Source organism: Theobroma cacao, chromosome 8, assembly GCF_000208745.1.
Source record: "Theobroma cacao cultivar B97-61/B2 chromosome 8, Criollo_cocoa_genome_V2, whole genome shotgun sequence".
In the NCBI taxonomy this organism is placed as follows: domain Eukaryota; kingdom Viridiplantae; phylum Streptophyta; class Magnoliopsida; order Malvales; family Malvaceae; genus Theobroma; species Theobroma cacao.
This window is the reverse complement of record NC_030857.1, coordinates 4,293,459-4,313,376: the sequence shown is the minus strand read 5'-3', so window position 1 is coordinate 4,313,376 and position 19,918 is coordinate 4,293,459. Positions and strand designations below refer to the sequence as shown.

General features: G+C 38.9%; 6 protein-coding genes and 1 pseudogene across 6 annotated transcripts; 3 read left to right on the top strand and 4 right to left on the bottom strand.

Moving 5' to 3' along the window:
* Nucleotides 2,298-4,309, top strand: LOC18591968 (LIM domain-containing protein WLIM1). The gene is made up of 5 exons (XM_007018417.2): nt 2,298-2,700; nt 3,234-3,330; nt 3,434-3,477; nt 3,582-3,671; nt 3,858-4,309. The coding sequence occupies exons 1-5, from the start codon at nt 2,566-2,568 to the stop codon at nt 4,071-4,073; spliced, it is 582 nt and encodes a 193-aa protein (XP_007018479.2). The 5' UTR covers nt 2,298-2,565; the 3' UTR covers nt 4,074-4,309.
* Nucleotides 4,730-7,344, bottom strand: LOC18591967 (F-box protein At3g12350). Its single transcript, XM_007018416.2, has 2 exons — nt 6,153-7,344; nt 4,730-5,318 (listed from the first exon to the last, which is right to left on the bottom strand). The coding sequence occupies exons 1-2, from the start codon at nt 7,068-7,070 to the stop codon at nt 4,860-4,862; spliced, it is 1,377 nt and encodes a 458-aa protein (XP_007018478.2). The 5' UTR covers nt 7,071-7,344; the 3' UTR covers nt 4,730-4,859.
* On the bottom strand, nt 7,598-10,669 carry LOC18591966 (exocyst complex component EXO70A1). Its single transcript, XM_007018415.2, has 2 exons — nt 9,644-10,669; nt 7,598-9,099 (listed from the first exon to the last, which is right to left on the bottom strand). Exons 1-2 carry the CDS (start codon nt 10,421-10,423, stop codon nt 7,759-7,761), a joined length of 2,121 nt encoding a protein of 706 aa, XP_007018477.2. The 5' UTR covers nt 10,424-10,669; the 3' UTR covers nt 7,598-7,758.
* On the top strand, nt 10,920-13,090 carry LOC18591965 (annotated as a pseudogene).
* Nucleotides 13,156-14,815, bottom strand: LOC18591964. Its single transcript, XM_007018413.2, has one exon. The coding sequence runs from the start codon at nt 14,636-14,638 to the stop codon at nt 13,544-13,546; it is 1,095 nt and encodes a 364-aa protein (XP_007018475.1). The 5' UTR covers nt 14,639-14,815; the 3' UTR covers nt 13,156-13,543.
* LOC18591963 (cysteine-rich and transmembrane domain-containing protein A) lies at nt 16,917-17,932 on the bottom strand. Its single transcript, XM_007018412.2, has 3 exons — nt 17,537-17,932; nt 17,158-17,443; nt 16,917-17,014 (listed from the first exon to the last, which is right to left on the bottom strand). The coding sequence occupies exons 1-3, from the start codon at nt 17,640-17,642 to the stop codon at nt 16,963-16,965; spliced, it is 444 nt and encodes a 147-aa protein (XP_007018474.2). The 5' UTR covers nt 17,643-17,932; the 3' UTR covers nt 16,917-16,962.
* LOC18591962 (vicilin-like seed storage protein At2g18540) lies at nt 18,429-19,640 on the top strand. Its single transcript, XM_018125331.1, has one exon. It carries the CDS (start codon nt 18,590-18,592, stop codon nt 19,424-19,426), a length of 837 nt encoding a protein of 278 aa, XP_017980820.1. The 5' UTR covers nt 18,429-18,589; the 3' UTR covers nt 19,427-19,640.

Sequence of the window (19,918 nt, the reverse complement as noted above, 5' to 3'; positions counted from 1 at the left end):
TCTAATGACATTGGTAGCCAAAATGTGAGTGAAAAAAAAGACTTTAGAATTGGAAGGGTAGTGTTTGAAAGAGTGAACATTTACATATGAGGTGTTGTGCAAACATTTTTAGTCTTACTGTAAAAGAGGGTTCGAAAGATTTAGATGATTCAATCTTTCGAATCCGGTCTGCTGTGAGGTATGTGAGGGCATCCCCTGCAAAGTTGCAAAGCTTTAAGATTGTGTGTAGCAAGAAAAATAAGAGTAAAAGCCTCGTTTGTCTAGATGTTGAAACTAGGTGCAATTCAAGTTACTTGATATTGGAAGCTACGTTGAAGTTTCGAAAAGCTTTTGATAGGTTAGAGAACCAGATGACAAATATAAAGCCGAGCTTAGGGCAGCAATAAATAGGGGTTTGTCTACTGAAGAGGATTGGGATTTTGTTCGTGGATTCATGACTTTTTTGCAAACCTTCTATGAGTCCACTTTGCGCGTCTCTGGTTCTTTGTATGTCACTAGCAAAAACTACTTTCATGCTGTGTTTGGTGTTAGGATGCATATTAAATGCATTGTTTGAGCATTATGCTTCAATCGTCGGTAGTTCTAATGAAGAAACGAGTTCTAGTTCCCAAGCAACAATGAAGGAGGAGGAGACTGAGGATGCTGGTGATGTAGTAGTGAATGCCTTGTCAAAATACAAAAGAAGGGCAGAATCACAATGCAAAGAGGGGAAATCAGAATTGGAAAGGTACTTAAGAGGATAAACATGAGCCAGATGATAAGAACTTTGACATATTGAATTGGTGGAAGATAAATGGTTTAAGATGCATAAGCCATTGCTGTGTCTAATGTAGCCTCTGAATCTGCTTTAAGCACCGGAGGGCGTATCCTTAATCCATTTCGTATCTCTTTGACTCCAAAAATGGTAGAGGCCCATACATGCACACAGAATTGGCCAAAATCTGCATCTATGCTGGTTGAGAATGAGGAGTAATTAGATGTTTGGGAAGGCATTGAAACCGAAAAGTATTTTTAACTTAACTTGGGGTGTTTATGCTGCTGTTTTGCTCTTTATCTCAAGTATTTGGGAATAATTTTAGCCCAAATTACTATTTAATTGGGCAGCAAATTAGGCGAGATGTTATTTCTGAGTGGGCCATTGGGGCATGAGGGAAAGCTGTAAAGACATTGATTGATTTTCAATTAATATAATTGTTCCTTTTTTTTTTGGTTTCATTTTCATCATTGTCAAGGGTTACCTTACGACTCCCATCATTTCAGTCTGATGTGCCATTAGCCTTATTACATGCAACAGAACTTTGTGCCTCTTCTGGTAACTCTCATCTCTCATCATGGCTAGCTGCTGACAATGCAGTAAATTTCCCTGTCTTGTTTGAAGAATTCTTTAAACTATCCCAATGCTTACAAATGAAGAAAATATAGAGAAACTGTCTTTTGAGGTTAAAGCAGGACTGGACAGCTGGTTATATAGGATGGAGTGTGCTGGCATTTCAAAGCCGTGGGGGTCCCCTAACTCTTGAAGCAAAAGATGCTGTACTGGAGCAATAGAAGCTTACTTCTTTACCATTTGTCTATCCATTTTTATACCCCTTTTCTTTTTCCCTTCATTATACAGATTCAAGCTTGAGTATCAGATACCACTATGTCTGTCATGGCTTATTTATTGTTTTTTAAAATCTTTTTCCATATATTTAGAGAGTTAATCTATGCTTTAGCCTGCAACAGGAGGTCAAGCAGAGCAGTTAGCAACGGTTTTCATTTTTTTAATCAATTGTGAGATTTGGTATGAGAAATAAAGGACCATAGATGGGGAAATCAAATTAATTGCAAGACATCAGCTGTTATGGTCCCCTCCTCCATTTTGAAAAGAAAAAAAATCATTTTAGAAGTAATCGCATGGTCCCCAATATTGCTGCAGAACAGATACTCTTGGGGAGATTGATATTGATATTGGTGGGAGAAATAGGCCAAAACTGATTTTGAAAGCCAGCAAATAAGGCTCCCATCTTGCTTTGATGTCTGGGTGAATTAAGGCAAAAGCAGCTCCATAATGCAAGCCTAAGATTGAAACAATTGCTGACAGGACAACTCCCCTTTTGAAGGCTTCACCTAAAGCAAGACAGTGGTGGCTTACATCACTCGGTAATTTGGACCACTCACAGAGATTCCAACCATATTCATTATTTCAAACACATCAATAATGTAGCTTTCAATTCAATAAGCATATTTAAGCAACTGTTACCTGTACAAGTAGATTACTAAAAGAAAATTCAAAAATTAATTTGAGGAACAGAGAGGGATAGAAAAATATCTTGAGACAAGGGTAGTTAGGTGCGTCAAGGTTGGACAAAAATGATTGGCAACAGACACTTTAATTATACAATTACTCCTTTTGGTCTCCGCAATCCATTGTAACCCCATTTCTCCATCCTCCCTTTACTTATCTTCTCTTCTTTTCTCATTCCCATTAGTCTTTCTGAAAAATTAAAAAAAAAAAAACTCAGAGAAAGGAGAGGATATAACACATTCAATTGCTAATTATTTGGTGAGGTGAGAGCTGAAACAATGGCATTTGCAGGAACAACCCAGAAATGCATGGCCTGTGACAAGACTGTCTATCTGGTTGATAAGTTAACTGCCGATAACCGGGTGTATCACAAGGCCTGTTTCAGGTGCCATCACTGCAAAGGAACTCTCAAGGTAAGTATATTAATGCAGTGCTAATGACATTTTGCTTTTGTTAGTAATTCCTACCTGCGGCAATTCTTTGCTGCAAAAGTCATAATCTTAGATAACTGTATAGGTGATATTTGCTCCAAGTTTTACTTCTTTCAGGCCTTGATAAATGTGTCCGGTGTCCTGAATTACTGAATCAGCATAACTTCTTTTGGAAACAAAAATGGAAACGAAGCCAGACCTGGATTGATGTATTAAACTATAGATCAGACAGAATCATAAACTCATATTGTGTATACGAATACCTTATGCCGCAAAGCATCCTGGAGCTCCTAGATTCTACCCTATTGTTTTTTCTTTCAGCTTACATGACTTCAGTTTTCATCTGTTCCGATCTGAGGCCTGCTGCATAGTTTAGGAATATACCTTTCCATCTTTTAATGATGTTACACCTTCATTTCCGTATCCCAATTTGTTTGTTGAAGACTGAGAAGTAGTACTTTACACAATTATTTTTTCAATTAAAAATCATATTGACAGGTGCATCTCATTTGCAGCTTGGCAACTACAATTCCTTCGAAGGAGTTTTGTACTGCAGGCCTCATTTCGATCAACTTTTCAAAAGAACTGGCAGTCTTGACAAAAGCTTCGAAGGTGCAACTGTCAAATTTTCAAATAGAGTCCAACATAATCAGAATTTCATTTTTTTTGGACAGATCTAGCTAACTTTCAACTTCAATTTCAATTTTCTTTCTAGGTACACCAAAAATTGCAAAGCCTGAGAAACAAGCTGATGCTGAGGTAATTTCATTGAAAGCTTGAAGCCTCTATAATTGCTTATATTATGGGTTAAATATGAGTTCCCATATTTATGATCAATCATGATTATGAGCTCCTTTGAACAGAAACCTGCTGCAACTAAAGCGTCAGGCATGTTTGCTGGAACCCGAGATAAATGTGTTGGCTGTAAGAATACTGTGTATCCAACTGAGAGGGTAAGAATTTGCTACAATATGCCCGTTTTCCTGTTTGAGCAAAATAACAATGAGTAGATTCTTCAGTCTATTTCTGTTTTCTATTTTCACATTTTGCTTTTATACTTCAAACCTCAAAAGTAGTAGCAGTCACAGAGGTGGCACACCAAGCATTAACTATAAAAATGTGTTTTCTTCTGTTAAAAGGTTACGGTGAATGGAACTCCCTACCACAAGAGTTGTTTCAAATGCACACATGGAGGATGTGTGATCAGTCCATCCAATTATGTTGCACATGAAGGTCGACTTTACTGCAAACACCACCATGGTCAACTCATCAAGGAAAAAGGGAACTTAAGCCAGCTTGAGGGCGAGCGTGAGAAGGAGAGAGTTAATGCAACAGAAGTTGCCGCTGAATTTTAATCTGTGTCATAAATGTTTGGTTTTTTCTTCATGTATCTTGTGTTCTTTTTCCTTTTTCCCCTGTTTCTGTCTGGTTCACATCGCCTGCATTCTCAGTCCAATGGCTTTATGATTAGAAGACATAAATTTCTTGATATATCTAATGGAACTGTTGGCTTTTGTTTGCTATATTCGAATGTTTTGTGCAGCATCTTACCGTCAAATGAGATGCCGAGACCTATTTGAGTCTCAGTATATACTTTGTAGTTTGTGAATTCTTGTTATTATTCCTATTAATCTTAAGAATTACGACTGTTCTTCCAAAACAGAGGAGACTCTCTGTCAGGATCCATGGTATGTTTCCTCAACTTCGGGCCCTCCAGAGTTTTTAAGTATAAAGTAAAACTGCGATGCATGAACTCTCTCAACTTGTGCTTGGGAGAATAGTCTAATGAATGATGGCACAAAGTGATCTCAACTTATTCAATGAAGGGTTAAAGCAAGAGAAGGAGAAGGGCAGTGGCGGTGGGGGAACAAAAATTTTCAAGCCCGTTGCCTTATAATCCCAGCTACGCGTGCTTAAATAAACTTTCATGGCCTCATTATTGCTAGATGTTCTCAAGCTCAAACAAAGGGAATAAAAATGGATAAGGATTTGGGGTTTCAGAGGCACGAGGGAATCAAAGCATCACACCGCTACAAAGATGTAATTATTATTCAACAAATAATGTGAATTGCCAGCACAAGCGTGACACCAAGTTAGAAATCAATCTGTACATAAATGATCACCCATGATGTAAACTATCGTTATAACAAATTCATTGAATCAAGAAGAAAACCATCGTGGCTGATATGGTTCAAGTCTATAATAAAATGGTCCTGAAGAAACCCAAATCCAAATGTTCCATTCCTGTACTGCCAAATCCTTCCTTCTCCACGCTGGAGACCAGTAGATCCTACCAAGCCTGGAACTGTTAAATTGTAGCTTGAGTTGATATGCAGAATATGGGATACCATCTCAATGCCTGTCACAGCATGTTGACTATGAACTCGATCCTCAGCTGCAAGTGGCTTAAGATGTATGCGATCATCATAGATATGTTCTTCCTCTAGAGAAAATGGTGACTCCATGAACATTGGTTCTGATGTCCAAAACACTGGAGGAGCATAGGAGGAGGACAAATCCCCAACCCTCTGGCAGATTATGCCCCCAATTTCATCATATTTAACAAGATAAAAATCCAAGTTCATGTCACCAGAAACTCCCTGCAATTATAAGCTTGAAGAGAGTCAAAACTGAGCTGTAAGAAAGAAAACCTATGCATCCACCACCATCCAACATTGACATGTTGGAAAATATTTATCAAGCACTTCAGTTAAAACACAAAATGTTTTTTTGTTGCAAAAACAGTGGCCTGTGAGAAATCTAAAATTAAGCCAGTGAAATGCATTTGTAAATCATATTAACCAAGTGCAATTCCAAACCAAATTGGACCAACTGTTACACACAGGATTTCAAGGGAGTGCCTCCAATCTCTCATTATATGCTGAATTCATAACTTGGATGATATCCACAAAATGATGTTTATCAACAACATGCATGTTCCTACTGCTGTCCAAACCTTGAACAAACCATAAACATCAGACAACTAACTACTCATCCAGACAATTCATTTCCATATTGGTCCTTAGGGAAGCATTGCCTTGTAAGAATGTCACACAAATTCCACAATGTATATACTCAAAACAAATGCCACAAATGTTGAAAGAAAGTCAGAAAAAAGAAGGATGGATCAATGTGTAATATGACAGCATGAACTAAAAACTTGCATTAACTAAAATGTAAATGTTCAAGTCTGAAGCAAACCTTTCCCAAAAAATATTGAAAGGCAGCTTTACAAGCATTCCTATTTTCCTACTAATTCTACAAGTCACTCAATAACTTCAATTCCACTGCCCTAAAGCTCAAATCCCTACACATATACATGAAAAAGAAAAGAAAACTACTTCATTAGTCAACAACAATATATTTACAAACAGATATTTTGAACCTCTGACGACAAAAGAGACAATTCAGAAAGCGGGGAATTTTTACAACACCTTCCAAAGACCCTGCAAGGGCTTATCTGCAGTAGGCAAGCAATCAACAACTTTAAGAAAATGCTCAGGCTCCCATTTCCGCCTCGCTTGCCTTTCCTTCTCCTTCTTCCTCGGCCTCCTCGACGCTCTATCCCCACCCGGACTCGTCCTATTCGCGAAATGTGTATACATTTCCGATACCAACCGGTCCGGTAAGCTCCCGGGGGTCCCACTTTCAGCTCCTACAACAATAACTTCCTCACTGTCTTCTATCAAATTCGTTGAACTTGAACTCCTCCTAAACCCATCTTTATTTTTACTTCTATGCCAAAAGGTTGAATTTTCTTCAACTATAAAATGATCGTTACCCATGAAATTGACATTGACTGGAACAAGATTTTGGTCCAAACAGACAAATTCCAACCAACTATCGAAATTCCCGTATGGAATCTCAGTTTGCCCTTCTAGATCGAGAAAATTTACGATTTGACCGTCTGGGGATATCCCCATCCACAAAAACGGGGCTTTCGTGACATGATAGGTGCTGTTTTTGGAAGGACAAACCCTAGAACCGGAAAGGAACGATGGACCCCACTCGAAAATGATCAACCGCGGACATTGACCGGAGAAGTCAGGTCGACTGCAAAGGCGCCAGAAGCCGATAAGATTCTCCCACTCGGTTAGGGTCCTGTAAAGGTGCTTGTAGGTGATATTGCCGCCGCCCCATTTCTTGATCTGGGTCTTGGAGCCCCACCGGCGTTGGCACATAGCGAACCAGAGCTTAGCGTCGTTTCGAAAGAGCGAAACGAAGCGTTTAGAGGTGCAAGCGAAATTGGCGATCTCCGATGGGGACAGGAAGGAGAGAATGCAAAGCTGGATGTCTTCTGGGAATTCAGAGAAGGAGAAGGAAGAGTCAGTTGGGTCCTCGGGATTAGCCATAATAGGTTCTTTTTTCAGTTCTGGGAGAACTTTGTTTTGACGGGAAATCTTATGGCTGTACTTGTCTCAGCTTGAGACGAGAGTTTGGTAGTTAAAAGAGGTGTGGGGTTCGGTAGATTCTTGGAGAAGAGGGAATGAATCGTTTGTCAAAGAGTTGTAACAGGCTTCCACGGAAGTGTTCCGTCTGAAATTTTGCTGAGGAAATAAACATTGCTTAAACGTTCGGTAGTAGATTTCCGTGCGGTGCAAGATTACTTTTGGTTGGGCTTCTGAAAGTTTGGGCCTCTCAAAACTGAAAAGAGTTCAATATGGATAGAACGAAGAAAACTAGTTCTACAAAAAATTGAATGTTAAATAAATTTGTTCTCTTTAGTAGTTAGTAAAAGGACTAAGTAATAGTAACAATAGCAAAAAGCTTTATCTCATCATAACGGAAGCTATGAAGTTGTCTTCTTTTCTAAATTCCATATCTTGTTTAATTATCAACTTTTATATTCAAAGATAGGTTCCACTTGACCATATTCTTCTATAAAATTCAGTGTACATTTGCATTGCATCAGTAAATTACATCTGTATTATAAAAAAGGAAGCAATCCTAATTAGGTGTTTCACCTCCTCAACTCAAGCTTTTTAACATGATAACAGTTTTAAGGTTGGAAAAACCATAAGGTAGAAAGCATTCAATGATTCATACATCGATGGAATTTGATCTGGATCGCCTTGGATTCCTGAACTCTCCCTCCACAGAAACCGAGTTCCTCCCAGGAACTCTATTATTGGAATCTCGGCGCTTCAGCCTCCCATTGCCCGTTGGATCAGTTCCATTAAAAACCTGAGCCAGCAATCTTTCCAAGGATTCAGGACTAACATAAGATTTTACAGGCAACAAGCTTGAGTGTGCGTTCAAGAATTCACTGTAAACAGGAACCACCAGCTTCACTGTTGCTTCCCTTATTTGAGCTCTCAAATCAGCATCAGGAATGTTGTAACCCCCTCTGTGCCTTCGTGAGATCTCATCAAAACAAGTGAAAAATGCTTCCATTTTACCTCTTGCAAGAGCTCCCGTTCCCCTGCTGTCATTGTCTTGCTCAATCAGATCTTCCTTCTCTAACAACCTTACTAAAGGGTCCCACGCTTGCCTTTGATACATGTAAGCTGACTCCTCAGCAACCGTCTTGTATTTCTGTTTCATGTATTGATCTCCTAAAAGCTTCCCAAGTTCTGTATTTCTGCTTCTCATGTAAATGTACCAGTAGGTGTTCATGACAAATATGTGGGTGAGAATTTTGTCTTTGTAACGTGAACTTTTAGATTCGATGTTTCTCTGAAGAGCTTCCATGATGTTAGAGATGGCATCCTGGAGTAAATTTTCATCAGTTTCAGATTTTGATAAGATACCAGCTTTCCAGACTTGTTCTGTCCGAAAAACTTTAGCCATGTATGCACTGTACGTCTCCGTGGTCAGGTGCTTAAGGTAATTGAGAGCATATCTCACTAGTTTTGGGACTGAACCATCTTGCGGTGGAGGGAAACCATCGGAAGTGCCTTCAATTTGGAGGCCAAACTCCCAAAATACTTTGCTTGAAGCATGCACGAGTAGCTTTTCAAGTTCCCTAAAACGTATACAAATATCAGCTCCTGATTCACCTTCAAAAATCTCTGAAAATTCGACTTTCAGCTTCTCTAAGGAGTCGAACATTTCTAAGAGCTTGAACAATTTCTGTGGTTCTTTGTTACTCCTTGCAACGCCTTCCCCAAATCGGAAAAAAACGGCCATGATTTTATCTGCAATCTTAACAAAGCACTCTAGCCACACAAGCACTTCCGGAAGTCCTCCCAAAACTTGTTTGCAAAGTTTTTTTTCTGATACAAACACTGTTTTAAGTGCGAGTTCAAAATGCTGGATCCAGAGAGAAATTGCTGTCTCCAGGCTCTCCCACTCCATTTCATCAATTTCTTCCGGAGTGTATGTTCTTAAGTAATCAGGGTTTAATCGCATCAACGCTTTTGCTGCTCTTCTGTATCTTACCTGTTGAACAACTAAAAGAGTCTCAATTTGTAGGATCTAACAATAAAATTGTCTACCAAGCACAGAATCTCAAGGATAACTTTTTGTCCTAGATCATACTTGCACTAAACTCTATCCATAATCCCAATAAGATTCCAGTTAGTAGCTCCATCTCTGTTTATAGTTTCTGTTTTCCTAATTCAGTTTCTAGCTTGTACCAATCCGTTTGATAATATGTAAAACTCCTAGAAAATTAGAGTAAACTCCTCTCTGTTTGAATCATTTTCTTTAGTACCGTTTAGTTTTTGGCTTTTTTTTCCCTGATACGGCTTAGAGCAGCACATATTCTTGAAAAGAATTAACGTTAGTTCTATAACTTCCTACTGATTCTAACAAAATTTTGGAGGTCTAATTGGAAATTTGGTTGGCTGTGCTAGTTATAATCTACCGGATAAAAAAATCTAAAACTATTTCATCACTTCTTGGAGAAACTACTGTCTTGTAGTTCTAACATCGGGAAAAGTACTAAAATTTATAGAGAAAACTTTGAAAGCAAGAAGCCTACCTTAACGAAGATATCAATACAGATATCCATACAATCATTGGCAGCCAGGGTTTCTGCAATTCGCCTGACAACTTGGATCTCCATGTCCGTGCCAAGGTCAGAAACCACCGTCTGATCAGCTTCTTTATCTGCTTGTTGCTCCCCTATATTTTGATGCTTCATTTTCTGTAACATAATCTCGAATTCGTCCTGCAGGTTTAGTAAAGCCTCATCAAGCAACCCATCAAACCTCATGTCATCAACTTCAGATTCATATAAAGCTTTCACTGTGATTAAAGTCTCCTTCAATCTCTGTGTTCGATATTGATCCGCGGCTTTTGTCCTGCTCAAGAATTCCACCACCTCTTGAAGCTTCTGAATCATCGGTTCACCGTCTCGACTGATTAAGTTAATGGCCGCATTAAGCTGATCAACACATTCAACATATTTGAGCAGCTTTTTAAGCCTCTTTCTCGGGTTTTTCTCAGTGGATAGTTTGTTGGAGAGTTCAATAAGCTTGTTCTGGAGAGATTCAGAGAGCTTGAAACTATGGAGGAGAGCAAGAGCCGGAGAGACAGCTCTATTGATTCTGGTCTCGAGAGCCTTAGCAGCCATAGCCAAGGACTGCAAAGGAGCTACTCTTTTGGCAGCTGTTGAAAGACTTTCATCTATAAAATCAAAATTCCTCTCCATCTCTTCCAGGCTTTTTTCCATTTGAACTGATGATTGCAGGAGTGTTCTCAAATCCGAACACGCGAATTCCAGCTTGAAAAGCGTTGAATCCTCTTCGTTAGCTGCCATTGATCTTGTCCTTCACGAACTGGCAGGCTAGCACAATGCACTGACAAGAAGAGCAGAGAGAGCAAATTGCAAGATCGAAGACGCGTGCAAGCTTTTCTAAACTCTAATAAACTAATGAAGAGGACAAAGTTGAGATGGCAAAACAGGACGAGAAAAGGGTAAATCACGAAGACTCCATCTCGATACATACCAAGAACAAATGGCATTCGCTTATTCGAAGCGGACAAACGTGCAAGCGAAAATCTAAGAATGTTCGGCCGGTGTGCTTGGAATCAGTCCAGACTCTAAATCGAAAGGCATAATTGGGTTTTTACCCTTTTTTTAAATCAAAGCACGCACATAATGGGCTTACGTGAAGCCCGATATTTCAACGAACTCCACTCGACAGAGAGTGTGGCCCAATTGCCCGAATCCAAAATACAAAGCGCGAAACTTCCAGTTAGTTCTCGTTTGTCAGCGTTTAACGACTTTATAAACCTCTAACAGTCTATAATCAATGAAAGGAAGAACTAAAACAAGAAAAAATTTGGCGGGTTTAGTGCAACAGGTTGGTCGGGATCTAATTGGAGCTCATTGTCCTGCTCTAGTTTCTCGGAAAAGATGCTGGTCTTCAGATGCTTTGATGGAACTGGGGGTGAAGCCTGGTGAGGTTGGCATGGTCTCTGGGATACCCGAACAGCACCTAAAACGAAGGGTATACCTCTTTGGCTTTTGAATATTTAACTTTTGATAAGAAAATCTTGCAGAATGCCTGCATGTTATAGAGTAATTTTTGATTCCCTGTTACTGAAGTGCTTTCCTTTGGAGACCAGGTCATCTATTAACTATATGTTATTTCCTTTTATGCATGCCAGGTTCTAATTTACTCGCCTGCTCGAACTGCATCACAGCAGGGCTCAGGGAAAGTTGGAAAATGGAAGATCAATTTTTTATCAACACAGAAGTAATTTACCAATTACCCTTACTATGTTTCCATTCTTGTATACTTATTGGGAATCAAAGTCTTTCTACCATTAACAAATTACTTGAACATTTACCTACCTTCTATTTTCTTGTTCTTCTTAAAACTAGGCAATCTTTTTCTGGTACATGTTGCTACGCTTAATTTATTCTCTGTCACTTCCAGGGCCACTGATACTATCAATTTCCATTTTGAGAATATATCAAATTTATCTCAAAGCCAGGAACATAGTAGACTTTAGTGACAGCACATTATGACCAATAATATAAGGAAGTTTTGTGATGTTTGTAGTTTCCTTTATCATTATGAAAATTCTCCTTTCATAAGAAAAAAAGAATGATAATATAGGAATTTTCAATCTATTGTTGTGGTCAGAACTAAGAAGAAATATTATAACATGCGTGTATCTTTTGTGATCAATCTTATAACATTTCTGCATTCCGCTGTGACAATAGAAACATTGACATTAGTTTGATGACATCGAGTAGTCATTTCCTTCCATTGACATTTTCTTTAGGTGGGAAAATCCGTTGAATGGGTTGGACATCAACAGGAGATCCGTATGCCAATGTTGGTGAGGCTGGACTTGAATTTGATAGTGAAGAAGCTGCAAAAGCATTCGCTGAGAAATATGGCTGGGAATATGAAGTATGTGCCTGCCTTGGGGTTTTTAGTTGTTCTGTGCAGGCATCACTGGATGAATCTGAGAACATTTGTTCATTTTCCATCCTACTTTTCAATCATGGCAAAGTAGAGAATACAATCCACGAATTAACAAACAACTGCATCATTCTCCCTTTCTGTTTCCTTTTTTTGAAGTTTCTCATAATAAAATTCAACCTGTTAAATACCCTGCTTGTTACATTTGGTAGTCTCAACCGCATATTTTCTACCGAATCTACACTTGTCTAACCTAGCAAGAGGAAGCTGCCAAATAGTAAAAGTCTTAAACCAAATGCCATGAATAAATTGGTTGAATCATACACCCTTCTGCACGCATTATAGACAGAGCAGTTATTACTTTCAAGTTAAGGAAGTCAGCTGCCTGTCAAATCCTAAAGTAGTGCCTTCGATCTATATTTCTCCAAAACACTTAACTTCACACAGACAAGTTTATTGGAATTATAGTGATTTTAGATGTCATAACTACGTTTTCGTTTGTGTAATCTTTGACGTATCATATTTCCCTACAGGTCAAGAAACGACATACACCTCTTCTCAAGGTTTTGACTCTCTTTACTTTCTTTTATTTGCCTGTTACCATTTTATTTTCAATGACAAGCTAAAATATTTCCTGGTCGTTGAAGCCCGGATATTTGGTTTGAGGGACATTTTCACTGAACTCTATATTGGACAGAGGACTCTTTTCTTCTTCTTTTTACCCCATATTTCTGGCTAATTAACTTGTATGAAAACAGGACAAAGTGCCATAGTATCTAGGATGCTTCTGCCTTCTGCTCTCATCGTTAAACCCATGCAGTTTTCAATGCCTTCCCCCTTCACAGATAAAGGAAACTAGGATTTACTAGGAATGTTTATGAGAATCATTTCTTATGCTATGTACATTTTTCAAGGAATTATTACATGGGAGATTGGTGTTTTTCATTGTTGTGATTCCAGGTTAAGTCATATGCAGACAATTTCAAATGGAAGGGCCCACCAAATGGTGAAGATGATTACCCGGTGAGGATATGACTTGTCAGAGCTTTATCATAGTACTTACTTTATATTGTACTTCGCTTCTGGTACATCATACGCGTAATGGAAAGAGTGATAAAGAAACTAAAGAGCAAATTATGAATTGCCAGATAATAGAAGCTTACATTTCTACGATATAATTTTTTTTTTTTTGCTTTGAAATGATATACAGTAACAGGCAAACAGCAGAACTATTTTTAAGTAAAGATTATCAATTCTGCCAATATTTTTCCTATTTGACTATTTCTAACCTCTTTCTTGGGGCCGCTACAACAAGTTGCAAGCATCCAGACACAAAGTTTAAGAAGTAAATGGAGTAAACTTGGCATATATAGCTACACAAAATATGCTGACAAAAACTACTATACTACACTATACTTGATACTTATATATATATCATCTATGCATATACTACTAGCTAAAGTGCATTTTGTAGTAAAGAGCTGTGTACATTTCAAATTTCAAACGTTGCAGCTCGAGTGAGTTGCTTCCCTGTTGTGGGTATGGAACCTCCATGTGAAGAGGTAGTCCTTTGACTGACATGATAATCTGATCACATCGCAGAAGGCATTGATTGAGCTTTTCTTCCCATCACTTCCCCAATCAATCCTCACCCAGCATGAAAACCGGTTTGATGTAACTGGCACCCTCGAATCAGATAGATGAAGCATCACTTCCCCACAGATTCTCTTGCATGAGTTGCCTCCTGCTCTTCCTTCAACTGTTACCATAGAATCCAGCCATGGACACTCTGGTTGACCCACCATCTCTTTGTAAGCAGAATTTGCCAGTCTAACTTTGTTGTTTGAGTCAGATATCACTGCCGGCAAGGCCTCGGACTCGACCTCTTCTTCAACTTCCTCTGATTTCTTTGGAACTTGCATTGGTGGGGTTAGGCTTGGGTCCTCACTGATGCATCCAACACTGATGCTGGAACCCACTGGTCGAATTGGCTGAGGTGCTATAACGCCGCTGGTGACAGGACCTTGGAGCTGCTTCAACAGATCCTTCTCCTCTGGAATTTCAGCCACTGTGTTCAAATCTATCACTTTTTCTCCTCCACAAGGCTCCATGCAATTGAGTGCAGGTAATGTTGCCTTGTTGGCAGCAATCGGACCCGAGGGAGGACATGGAAGAAGAGGAAGCGTCACCAAACTTGCTGGTGGTGCACAAGAAATCTCCAAGCCTCCACCAGTGTTTACAAAGTTAGGAACAGAAAGCTGAGGAATCCCATGAGAAAAACCTTGCAAAGAGAGGTTTTTAGCAGGGGATGTTACCGGACTGGGTGAAGAAAGCCCTAGGACATGGGTCCTTGCTCTCTTGAGTGTTGGTGGTGATAAAGCAGCTCTACCTCTCTTCCTAGTCCTAGTAGGCCTAGCCTGCAGCTGAGGCCACAAATTCCTCAGATAAGGAGACTGCCTGATCTTCTGAGACATAGCTGAGTTCTCATTCAAGGAGTTTGCAGGCACCTCAGGTTTCGGAGCTATAGGCCTGTACCTGGACATAATTTCAGCTGTTTTAGCTGTGGTGGAGTAAGGATTCAACGTCTTAATCATAGCGCCTTCTTCCTCTCACTTTCTCACCCAAAATTGAACCGAATGTTGAAGTGTAAGACCTCTAACAAAGAGTATGTGTCTCGAGTACTCTGTGAGACAGAGGAGAAGAAGATAGATTATGAAGTGAAGAGGTGTGATAGGCTTTTGAGGGGAAGGGGGGAAGGGGGCGGTGGTTTTAAAGAGCAGAAATCAGCCAATGAGTGCAAGGCAACATGAAACAAGGAGGCAGGAGACGTAGACATTTGGATATTGTATGATGGGTACGTGTTTGAGGGGCTTAGAGATACGGACAAGTGGGATTTTGCAGTAGCGAGTGGGTCCATGCACGCTAACACATCATACTTTAACCAAAAACTCTAGGATACAAACAAATCAATAGGAGGAAATAGAAAAGTTTTGACAAGCGAGCCTTGAATTTGATCCCCACTCAACTTGAACCGCTCTTACACCAATCAAAAGCTCCCTCTGGTTACAACGCGTGTGGCGTTGGCGGCCATGCGTGGCTACACCTATCAGGATTGGTTTGGTCGTTTTTTGTCCTTGGCCTTTCCATATTACGACACTACCCCCTTTTGCATCCGGTCGGTTAATTCTGGAGTTCGCCCACGTGTCCGCTGGTCGTAGTCTATTGCATGCAACGGATGAGTTAGAGTCTGATTGGAGGGGTGAACATTGGGAGGTTAAACTTTCACTACTGCAAGAAGGCAGAGGGGTCCAGGTGGCTGACTGTTCAAGAGTTTTGATAAAACGTGGTCTTTGCCTTGTAAAGCGTGCTCTCTTTATTGTTTCTTTTGCCGTTAACGGTGCTTTTGGCGCTTGCCACGTCAAGAGGTTTGAGCTCCCTGAGAGGTCCAGCAGTGGAGATGGTATCAAGTTCCTCTCGAGCTGCTAGTGATCAGACCCGAAAGTGACAGCTTTTCTTGGTTGTCAAGTAAAGAATGCGTTTTAAGGTTCTTCATTCTGAATTTCAAAATTGGAGGAGGGAGCTTTTGCGGAAAGTGGAAACCAAATGTTCTACCAAAATGAAAATTGAAGCTTGAAGCTATTGGAACAACTTCGAGGTGTTATTATAGTATAGTACTAAATTTACATTAAATATAATGATAGATAATTAAACTGATGATTTTTAATTTGTTGAATAAAAATATTATTTTATATAAAAGTTTTAAATGTGGTTTAAGAGAGGTGTCGATAAAATTCAAATTTTATTGGTCTAAGAAAACAATAAATTTTATATTTGATATTATTATGTTTTTTTATACATTATCAATGAATAAAAGATTATCACCTCATTAATGAATAAGTTTAAAATTTTAAATACCTTTGTAAATAAATAACAAAAATTTAGAAGATATAAGACTTAATATAATTCGACTTTGCTCCACTAATAATAAACTATCATTATCGACTTCCGATCCTTTACCATCGACCACAGCATCTCAATCTTTTTTCCTACCAAACTACAAGACCAAAGACAAAGACCACACCCAACCATCAAGCCAAGATCTCTTTAATTCTAAAGTTGTCTCCAATTTCCCAATAACCTTAATTCACACCAAAAAAAAATGAATTTCATTTCATTGAATCCAAATCCATCAAGCAAGTTTGTTAAAAAAAAAAAACCTGAGTATGAGTGTTTTCGCTCTTCAGAGGGGTGTGATGAGTTTGTAAATACCGATTGGATGGGATCAATTGTTTTATTTTATATTTTAATTACTTGAGAAAAATTTCATTCATGGGGGCATACCCTTCAAAGGAAATTGTACTCACACCTCTCCTATAAGGTGAAAATTGGTTGTTTGGAGTACAGAATCCTTTTCATTTATTGTCAAACACTATCTTATGATGCACATATTTAGCCCTTGATTCCAGCAAAATTCTTGATAATTCCATGATCACCTGCCTAATTCCAATGATCACGTGAAAATTATACTTAATTAATGAGAAAATCAGCAACTTATCAATATATATTCGCTAGCATTAGTTAACACATATGGTGCCATCAAGCTCTTGCAACAAATTAATTTTCTTTTTTGGTTTTTGAAAATGCCTAACATAATTTTGCGGTATCGAATCTTTTGAGGTTAACTTAAATATACTTTTATTAACTTCAAACAAAATTAACAATTCATAAATTTTGAAACAATTAAGGCTTTGTCACTAACATTTAGTTATTCATGGGTAACTAATAATTATTACAAAGCATTAGATTAAAAAAAATGAATTCCAGTGGTTTATTCTTATAAAGCAACGTATCCTCTAAGCATGTCCAATTTTATTTGAGACGACATGGTAGAGCTGCACCTAGAATTGATCTGTCTGATTTACTCCTCAAAACATCGATCCAAAATGAAGCAGCAGCAAAGAGCAGCAAGGCTGCAAAACACAAAAATTTTTGTAAATTTTTGTAAAAATAGATTAAAAATATTAATGCACTATTACGAAAAAAATAAAAACAAAAAAAAATTTGCATGAAGTTACTTTAGACAAGTAACATTAACAGTGAGAGAGAGATTCACCATCCTTCCAAGCAGCCAACAGCTACAACCTCCTCCTGTTGCTGCTGCTGTTGTTGTTGTGGAGGGCCGGAGGGCGCCTGATTGTAAATTATAGTCTGAGGCTGGGCTTGAGGTTGAGGTGCAGCTTGGGGGTAGCCTACGGGAGGATAACTTGGTGGAGTTGACGCCGGTGGTGAAACATAAATCGGAGGAGGATGGCCTGGCTGTGGCTGACAATAAGCCTGTGCTGGTGGAGGATAATAAAGAGCTTGACTATTTGTATTTTGATCCTGGGGTGAGTGATAACCTGATTTTCCACACCCAAAAGGTAAAAAAAATTTATCTTAAGCATGCATGAAACCAGAACTTGAATTGAAATAAATGTTAAACATTGATAAACCTTGAGGTGGAGGTGGCGGAGAAGCGTAGGCGTAATTCACTGGTGCGGGCTGGTGGTTTTGAGAATACTCATGCTCATCATCGCTGCTACTATCAGAACGATTCATTTTGTTATTTAAAAAAAAATAATTCTCAAACTGAATATGATGGAACTGTGAGGGTTAATACAAATGCATGCAAGGATTTGAAGTTTAAATAGGAAAGGGGAGTGGAGGATGAACGTGTGCAGTTTCAAGGAAAGTCTAATTAGGCCTTATTCTTTGAGGCTTCTTGTATTGATAAAAGTGGCAACAATTTGATCAATTCTAGCGTTTTTCGCAAACCACTTTTAGAAAAACAATAATTACCATCCGTAATCTCCATCTTATAAGCTTGCCAATCAAATAACAGGAGTATGTACTTGATAAATGAATTTAATATTTACTAGGAGCGTAGCTCAAGGAATCAATATTGAAGAAAAATAAAAATGAAATCTGGACTTAATTAGATCTGATGGAAATTTGAATGGAATAATAATTTTTTTTTGTTAAAATATAGAGTCAATTTTATACTTTGAAATTCGAATTATCGAAGGAAATTAAAACATAATCATATTGATTTTTTTATAGTAAAAAATAAATCAGAAAAAATTATGCGGCCCACAGCCTTAAAAAGTTATAGAAATGGGCCAAGTTCTCCTGATTTGGGCTTCTGTAATAAGTCTAAAAGATGAATAAGTGGAAGACCCGATTGGAGGGACCTGACTTGTCCCGAATATCACCTTTCCCGGATTATGTCCTCGTGCATGGGCCCCACTACTCTTTTTAGTCCCTAACTACAGTGGCAACTCCGTAATTCATGACAAATTCGACGCCATTTTATCTTCCCAAAATCGCCAGTTAAAAGGTGTACCTGAAAGTGTCGCTGGTCGGTCCTCTGATTCATTTCTTTTCCTTTCTCAGCAAGGAATGAAATCAAAATACTTTTCGTTTAATTTATCTTTGTTTATGATTTATATAACTATGGCTTAAATTTCTGTTTCTCTTCTCTGTTGTGATTATTTCTTTTTTCTTCAATGGAGGAGTCTGAGAAAATCAACGGAAAGAAAAAGTTGCCTTCCGTTCCTTCAAATTACGTTACTCTCCTTCAATTGCAGGAAAGATGGATCAAAGAGCAAGAGCGAAAGCAGAAGGAAAAGGAAGAAAAAGATGAACCGCGACAAGAACAAGAAGAAAAGGAAAAACAAGTTGAAGAGCGAGTTAATGACGAGGTAGATGGAAGAGAAAACCGTAAAAATGGGCATTTTCGTCGACGTAATCGGGAGAATGGGAAGCGTGTTGCCGAAGGGAAGTCCAAGGAAGCGGAAATCGCGGTAGGTTTTGCGGTTAAGGAAAGTGAGGACGTCGAGAAGGAGAAGAAAGGCGAGCAATTGAAGGTCAGGAAGAAGAAGAAAGGGAAAAGCAAGAAAAAGGACAAGAAGAAACAGAAAGCTGGAGCAGAGAATATGGAGGAGGGAGTGGTGGGACCTGCTGTGAACCCGCCGTTGCCTGCGACTGTGGAGAATGTTAAGCGGGAGGAGGAGGTGATTGGAGAAGAAGTCCACGCACCGAGGCAAGCGAGTGTTGAGGCGAGGACAGAATGCAAACCGAGGATTATAACTAGAACGGAGGATCGGACGATGGAGATTGGACGGAAATTTAGAGCAATGTCAATGAAAGGTGAGATTATGACGGGGGATCATAGTAGATACGGGAGCCAGAATACAAATTTCAATCACCGTGGGGGCAATAGGGAGCTGAATAGGAGTCATTATGGGAAATTTACTAGGAGTAGAGAGCGGAATCAGAGAAATGAAGGGATGGTTTGGGTCAAGAAAGGGGAAGTTAGTGATGGAAATGTCGGTGGAATTTAAAGCGCGAGTTGCTCGTCCAAGGATTTAAGTTGATGGGATTTGATTTGGTAATTACTGATGAAACCTTCTGTCTTTAAATGCGAAATTCTGTCATACATTGCTTTGATTTTCAAAACTGAAATTTCGATTGAAATTGAATAGTTAAAACAATTACTAGTATATAATTTACTGAGCATCTTGGCGAGTGGAAGCATTAATTTAATACTGCTTTGAATATTTTAAATTGTGATGTTGGAGTTTAATGATATTATTAAAGTAGCACTAGGCCTTTTAAAAAGGAGGGGAGGTGGAGGGGGTGTGAACTGTGAAGTAGATGATTGAGAAACAATGAATAATGATTGGCTGTGATGAAAGATTATATAACCTATGCAATGGTTTGCTAATGTGTGGCACTCAGCTGACGTAAAATCTGCTGAGGGCTTTGCTTTGCAACCTTTGTATAGCACTAATTTCCCATATTTTAGGTAATTGAATGATGTCTAAAATGAGGGA